The sequence below is a fragment of the Lytechinus pictus genome, chromosome 13, assembly GCF_037042905.1.
Source record: "Lytechinus pictus isolate F3 Inbred chromosome 13, Lp3.0, whole genome shotgun sequence".
NCBI lineage: Eukaryota > Metazoa > Echinodermata > Echinoidea > Temnopleuroida > Toxopneustidae > Lytechinus > Lytechinus pictus.
The window spans coordinates 4715679-4723650 of record NC_087257.1 but is presented as its reverse complement, the minus strand read 5'-3'; the positions used below and the strand labels follow the sequence as shown (position 1 = coordinate 4723650).

Here is a 7972-nt window from a genome sequence, read left to right as displayed (position 1 = left end):
TGACATATTACATTCAATAAAGTTTGTTTCTCTGGGCTTGCCCGACATAGTAGTGGTGTTGTGGACATTCTACACTCGGCATGAAGGAGCGCATTTTGTAGTGGGGTTCACTATTAACTTGCTAGCACCACTGTATATTGACCATACATGTACTTTTATAAGCCACCTAGTTATCAAATCAACTATTGCAATTAACAAGTTTTAATACTACAAAGGATTTGATATTATCAGCCTAGATTGTAATCAATGCAATACTTTGCTTTACATTATGTCACCAGAAAAGAAACATCTATTATTATAGTAAATAATGAGCACATGTTATTCATATGGATAAGTACTTTTGCTCACATATGTCTGTGATTTGAAGAGATCCAAATATAATGGTACACTGTATTTTATATATTCGAAACAAAATGTTACAATGTATGAGCACTGCAGTTTCACATGTACAATGCAGTTGGGCACCAGAATGTAATTCTCTTACATTTTGATCTGAAACCGAACCCTTGACCTACATTTTCTATCAAATTTGATTTCAATACAGGTCACACATTAATGTAACTGCTGCATTTTGTTAAAATCATTTCAGAGAGTAATTTTCATAATTGGCTTTCGCCATGCCATCAAGATGTTGTTTTTCATGCGACTACGTACCCCGAAGCATTAATGAGTTTCTTGTTATTCTCCCGTGCTTGTTACTGTACCATTCAAGAATGGTTGACCTTAATTATGAAAGCATCTTCGTGTAAGAGCTGCTTGTTTATCAAGAAATCCTGGACTAATTACCTTACATACGAATCAAAACAATTTGCAACTTTGTAGTTGGTTTCTATGATATGTTAGCCTTTATGTTGGTGGGTTATTAAAACCTTTTAATTGAAATTAATGTTTTTAGGACAGCTGTAGAGAATCTCTATTTTATGAAGTGGCATCATTGTAAAGAGTTCTCTCCATGTATTAGGAGACTGTTTTCAGACAATACGAATTTGCCACGACTGTCATACAATAAATAATGCCAAAGTCAACCTTGCATATTAAAGTCAAATAATCTTGAAGAATCTCTAATGTAGTAAAGTTATGTACAGGAATTAGGAGAATCCCTGTTTGAAGACAATATGAGGTTGCTATCATTTTCACACAGTAGATGACTCTGCGTAAGTCGACCTTGCATAAGTCAAATAATTGCCTAATTTGAACCATCATTTCAGACTACGGGACTGTTTCATAACACTTGTTATAACAACATTTTTAGTAACAGTTAAAAGCTACTGAAATCATTCAATTTGATTGGCTGATAGTAATCTTGTTTTAAACATTGTGAATTTTGTTATAATAATTAGTCTTTATGAAAACAGACCAAGAATACTTGTATGCAAAATGTGTTATAAACATGTTTGAAAGAGATTCGACTGAGGCATAATCACCTGTAACTCTCAAATATTGTTCTTTTATAAGCTTTCCTCAAACTTTTGAATTTTTGAAATAAAAGGTTTTAAAAGCCTATCAACGATATGTTCATGTATACCGATGTTCTACAGCGTATGCTCGCTGGATATTGCCCGATCGTATTATTTTTTGTGAACAATCAGGTCGCCCTTGCTTGAAACAAATCTTGTAACTGATATGTTCTTCATAATTACTATGTTTTCACTGGAAACAAATAAAACAGTATGATGTACAGTATAATGCATTGGTTTTGTGATTTCAATTTTTTGAGGTGTGTAAGATGTAGTATGGATTGATATGTTAATCATTATATAAATAATATGGCATGAGTAACTTTGGAAAATGTTGTAAGATGCCCGAGACACAGCCGAGGGCATTGGGGAAGGTAAACAAGTGTGCGAATTATTCCAATAATGTGTATTGTGTGTTTTATGAGATGGAGGTTCCAGGACATTTGCTCCGGCGACAATTGCTGCGCTGTAAATTCCACTCGAACAGAATTGCCAACTTCAACCCTTGATTTTAACACTCTACCCTATCCTAAATCTACCCCTAACACAACACCCTATTGCAATCCCTAACCCTAATGTATATCTTAAGGCGACCGCACACCTTACGACTGGTCTGCGACCCGATTTCAGAATAAAATGTAGTAGAATTTGATGCTAATATTGAGACTTGGAATATCTTACTGTGCAATGTTCTAAATCATCGTACGAATACCTATAATCAAATCTGTGACTATGGTACCACCCTTCTTAAAATAAAAGCGAATTTAATATCTAGTCGTAATGACGTCATAGCAGTCCTACGATTGACTACGATTTGAAACTAATTTGGCCTTTACTCCAAAATAAAGGCTTGCAAACTTTCAAAATGGTTATAATATTATTCTTTCAATTAATTTAAACCTCAGATAAAATGATATGTTCCATTCACATCTTCAGAAAATGAGCAAAATGCGATTTGTTCCAAAATCGGATCGCGAACAGTCGTAAGGTGTGCGGTCGCCTTTAGACGAAATAAAGCCCGGAGCAATTGTCGCTGGAGCAAATATTGCGTCACCGATATGGATCCTTGTTACTTGCTTGAAACTTCCTGATCTCAACACCATGGCCCCCGTCTTACTAAGAGTTGTCACCGATCCGATCAATCTCTAGTATACGGAAATCCATCAGCATCATAATTTTTTCTTCAGGAAATTTGCACAATATCCATTGTAAACCAAGAGAAGCACACTAAATTTTCAAGAAAACTATGAATGTTATGAAGATGCATCATATCTAGAAAATATTTTGAACAAACATTTATTTTAGATGTTGACGTTTCTGGCTTTCCATACTTGTGGTTGATTGGATCAATGATAACTCTTTGTAAGACAGGGCCCATGTCTGGTCAGCAGAACTTGTCATTAGTACTGGTCAGTCATTAGCCAATGTTTCCCGATAGGTCAAATAAACGACAGGTCATGTGATAGATTTTCAGCCAATCAATGGATTAGGATCCATATCACCATTTTATAAAGCATTCTAGCTGTGACAAGAGACTCGCATCACTTCAAGGACCCGGTCTTACAAATGAATTGCAATTGATCCAATCAATCACAACTATAGGAAATCCATCAATGTTCTTCATACAGGAAATCAACAGGTTTGTTGAACGACCATGATGCATGTTAAGTACACATCAGATTTAGAAAATAACTTTGAACAGATGCATGCATTCTATATGCTGCAGTCACCGGCTTTCCAGTGTTTGAGATCAATCGTAACTCTTTGTAAGAGGAGGCCCAGGGGCTGAATGCATGAAAGAGACTTTGCAAGAACCGTCTTTCGTTACGCCGATATATGACTGATGCGCCACATCCGCATTATGCAAATTTCTTGTCAACTATTCAAATTATTTAGCTCACTTTTATATCTAATTTCATATGACAATAAAGATGTCAATATACTCATACAGTGCATCATAATACATTGGCAACATGATGGACGGCCCAGGCCCCATCATACAAAGAGATGCGATTGATCCGATCAATCACAACTATGGACGGCCAGCAACGTCAACATTCAAAATGCAAATTTGTTCAAAATATCTTCTAGATATGATGCATTTTCATACATTCATCATTTTCGTGAAGATTCAGTGTGATCATCTTTTTTTAATGAAGGAGATTGTGCAATTTTCCTGTAGAAACAATTATGGTTTGGATGGATTTCCATACAGTTGAGATTGATTGGATCAATCGTAACTCTTTGTAAGACCGGGCCCAGTACTCAAACTCCTGTATCGTGTAATGATATAATTGAGAGTCCCTGATACGCACAACCCTATAAATAACAAAATACAAATTCATTCCGCTTTTCTGACTCCTTTGCCTTCAAAGCAAGCAAAGAAATCTAGATTTATTCTACAACAAAACAAAAACATGACTACAACGTATAACGCATTTAGATATGTTGTCAGAATCATACCCCTAAAACAGATAATGCAACCAGGGCTATTTGCTTTTAGCCCTGTGAGCCAAATTCCATGCTTTGTTCTTGTCCTTAACAAAAAGCTTATACTGATCATAAAACAACTTATAAATTAGAATGCACATGAAGATCAATGCAATCAAATATAAAATGCCTACAATCAGTCTATAAATTTTGTGTTAGCGGAACCAGATAGCTGCTTTGGGCCTTCCCCTAATTGATTACATACTCTTTATAAGATATACATTTGTAATTACATAGAGTCAGCAATGATGAAACATACTATCATTCACATTCAGTTGTATAAAAAAAAAGCAAGACATATATTACACTAAGCAGCAGATAACTTTTGTATGGTATCGTTAGTTGCCAATTTGAAGGCTATCAAGAGCCAATGATTACATATGAAAGTGCATCATTAAAAAAAAAGATAAATTTGGTCCAAGCATGTAAATGTCATATACAAAAGCTTTCAAGAATTATATTACAGATTATATAATTTTGCAATGATTAGATGATGATACCAGCCAATGAACATGTCACTAAATATAATTAGAAGAATCCAAGAGATAATAATAATAAACATAACCCACCATGTTACTCAACCTTATTCATTATTGTTTCACCCGACGAATGCGTGAAGCTCTGTGAAGTGATGTTTGGACATTTTTGGCAAGCTTCTGATTATGTTAAATGGAAATGGAAAATATTAAATACTGCAAAGTCTATACATGTTTACAGATAGTGGGAAAATATGTACATTATTTACAGATAATAAGTAAAGATACTATTCCAGTACATTTTGCTTTTGTACACAGTGCAAGATATGATTAAATTCAATTTCCAGTCCGGATGTTTGATGAAATACTGCAATACTGAAATGCTGGCAACTTTGAAACAATGTGCAATTGAGGATGCTTTGACTAACTAAAAAGCGGGAATGACTGATTGAATCCGATGACCGGGGTAATAATATATCTGTAAAGCGCTTAGACACGTCGTTCCGATGTATTAAGCGCTATATAAAAAACGGATTATTATTATATTATATTATTGACGATGGTCAAATTGCTGATAAAGTTGTGACAGTGAACAAATAATTGTTAGTACAAGTATTTGAACGCTAGAATGTCATTATGGATATGGGACATTACATCAATTTACAAATAATTTATGGCGAACAGAATCCTCACCCCTAAATAACATTGATACGAAATAACTTCTTCATCAATGCTTGCATAAAAAGAATGAAAATCCTGTTTGATTCAATGTGCCTGAACAGAGAAATACCGATAATGCAACGGTTGTCGAGTAACTTTTAAAAATCTTGCATGCACGAGCAGCTAGTACATGAATTCATTCTTGTACTTCTTCAAAACGCCGTTTGTACAGTCATGCACGACTCTATTTTCTATCTACACATTTGGCCTAAACCACTCGGCCCTATACAAAAAAGTGATATAATTTCATCCAAATATATAAAATGATGGTATACTTGTTCTTTACAAACTCCTTTGATATCAAAAGCACTGTCGAAAAATAAGAATACAAAAGGAAGGAAGATAGTCCTAAAATATTCTTCAAAATGCCAGATTATTTAGAGACATAAATATTAATGAGAAGTAGTGTATTTTTACTATTGGGGTCAGTTTCAGAAAGGAATACAATTATGGTAACTTCCACATTAACAGGGCTCAGCAGCCAATCAAAATCAAGGTTTTTATGGAAGTTCCAAACAAATAAAGACTAAGTTTGATTGTAAGTTTTTATGAAAAGGGCCTCTGGTCAGGAAATACATGTATGCTTTAGTAATGACTTGACTTGAAGAAGGTTGACTTTATGTATATGTGCATGTATGCAGACTCTAAAGTGTACATTAATAATACATTTTCCCCTCTCTTTTACAGTACTCTAAAATGATACATATATGTATATACATTATATTACAAATAGCTGCCACAGATGAGAGAAAAAAAAGGTTGTTAGAAATAATTAACAATACTGAAATACATACATGTTTATTTTATGTCTTTACTGTGAGGCAGCTATGCCCTTTCTATGTACATATGTTATGCAAACAATTCATGAGTTTTCAAATATATTTATAAACAAGAAATACAACTACATAAATAAAACAAAGAAATGAATAATAAACAAAATGATCCTCCAACTTTGATGTATACCAGCCGGAATGAGACTTCTTTTCTTCTTTATATTGCACAGCCTAGCTAAATATACAATTCTATCTATTCTTTCTCCCATGCAAACGTTTAATCTTTTTTTTAATGAGTACTGGTATATCAAACATGAAATGCTGGTGGCATGGTTTTTGTAGTTTTAGTTATGAATTCTTGAGAATCACCAATAATGAGTACATTATATGAAGTTGGATTCAACTCTGTGGGTCAGGTTTGAGTACTCCCTCGTTATTCAAATAAGAATGTTCGTAACCAGAAAACCGAAAAAAAATTGCAAAATGTTCTGAGGAAATCAGTGCCGTATAACAAAATTCACCAAATATTCTTTGATTGTTAAATGATTAATCCACCTTTGAATTGTCAAAATCAATTTGTGAGATACATGTAATACTGCTGACAGGTCTTTGTTACCTTTGAAAAATGTTAACATACAAGATGAAAGGTGCATGAAAAAGAAATGCAATTAACATGACCTTGTATAAAATCTTATTCACTGAAATAAAGCACAACTCACATCTTAACATTCCGATAACAGAAGTACGTGAGTTTTCATAGCCGTGTTTTGCTTAAATCATGCACATGAGGAATGTTTTCATGCATTTAAGTGATAATAGGTATGTTATTACAGTGCAACAAACTTGATTAAAGATACAAACTTAGGCTTGATCGGCAAATCCGCTTTTCATCAATCAGTCCAAAAACATTCTGAGTATGTGTAGGATATAATCTTGAATATCAACAATAGCCTTTCCTTAATTTTGTAGTGTTTGTCGTTCATTGTCACAAGATATAACTATAACTATAAAGCAAGTAATCAAAATAAAATAAAATCTTCAACAGACCATTTCTGAGTTATAATCTGATAGCAAAATGATCTCTCTATGTAACTATAGCTGCGTCAGCCATTCTGTAATCATTCTTTACTGCTGAGGCCACCATCATAAAATGCTGCGGAAGGTCCAAGGTTGCGTTGTGCCGGATTACCTCGATAACTTGTTGATGGTCTAGCGGAGTGTCGGAGAAGCGAAGAAATGAGTGCCCTTCTTGCTGCGTTCACTCTTGCTGCCAAACCTGAAGGAGAAACAGTAGGACATACAAGAAGCCTTTTAAAAATCTGCCACAGATATATTGTGAATTTATCATTCACAAAATGACTTGATAATGAAGAGATATGTCAGATGAGTCTTACGTTCTGTTACCTGCTGAAACCAGAAAGTTACCTTATATTCAGGAATAACCATCTGTTTGTGTCCATATTACATGCACATATTATAAAAGTACACTGTATGTGTGTATCATGAAATATGGCGAACTGACAGTTTTTAGAGAACCACACATTCATAATCTAGAAAACTACTGCAAAATGAATAAAGAAAAAACCCAAAGAAGCCAAGATTGCTAGAGATATATGTGAAAAAGATTTCCCAGTTAAATTGTTTACATGTTCATTAATGTAAACACAGAGATACAACATGCTAATTGCTAAAGTTGTGAAAAGGAAAAGAGTGAAACATCACAAAAAACAATCAATTATATATTTTTTTGTCCATGTTCCTCTGACACATTTCATATTTTGTTTCTTTTTTTGTAAACATGTCTTTCAGTAACACATAATATATTTTATTGTATTAGATATAGATATAAGGGACTTATTTTACAGGGCCACATGGCCTTATTTAAGTTTCCCTTTTTTTCATTTTCAAATGATTTAGCATGTATTACCCTTTCTTGTTTTCATTGAAAGGCATTCTGTATTAACTGTTTTTATGTATTTTACTTTTATGAATGTATATTATTTTATGTATTTAATTTGTATTGTAATGAACTGTTTTTATATGATTATGGAAAATA

At 33.6% G+C, this 7972-nt stretch overlaps 1 protein-coding gene across 8 annotated transcripts in view; it reads right to left on the bottom strand.

Moving 5' to 3' along the window:
• Positions 1-3801: 3801 nt before the first annotated feature.
• LOC129274915 (rac GTPase-activating protein 1-like) overlaps positions 3802-7972 on the bottom strand; it is a 30789-nt gene continuing 26618 nt past the window's right edge. For all 8 annotated transcript variants that reach the window (XM_064108334.1, XM_064108339.1, XM_064108341.1 and 5 more), the window contains one exon: positions 3802-7192. In XM_064108334.1, coding sequence (XP_063964404.1) covers positions 7126-7192 — 67 coding nt within the window. In that variant the 3' untranslated portion in view covers positions 3802-7125. The remainder of the gene's footprint in view (positions 7193-7972) is intronic.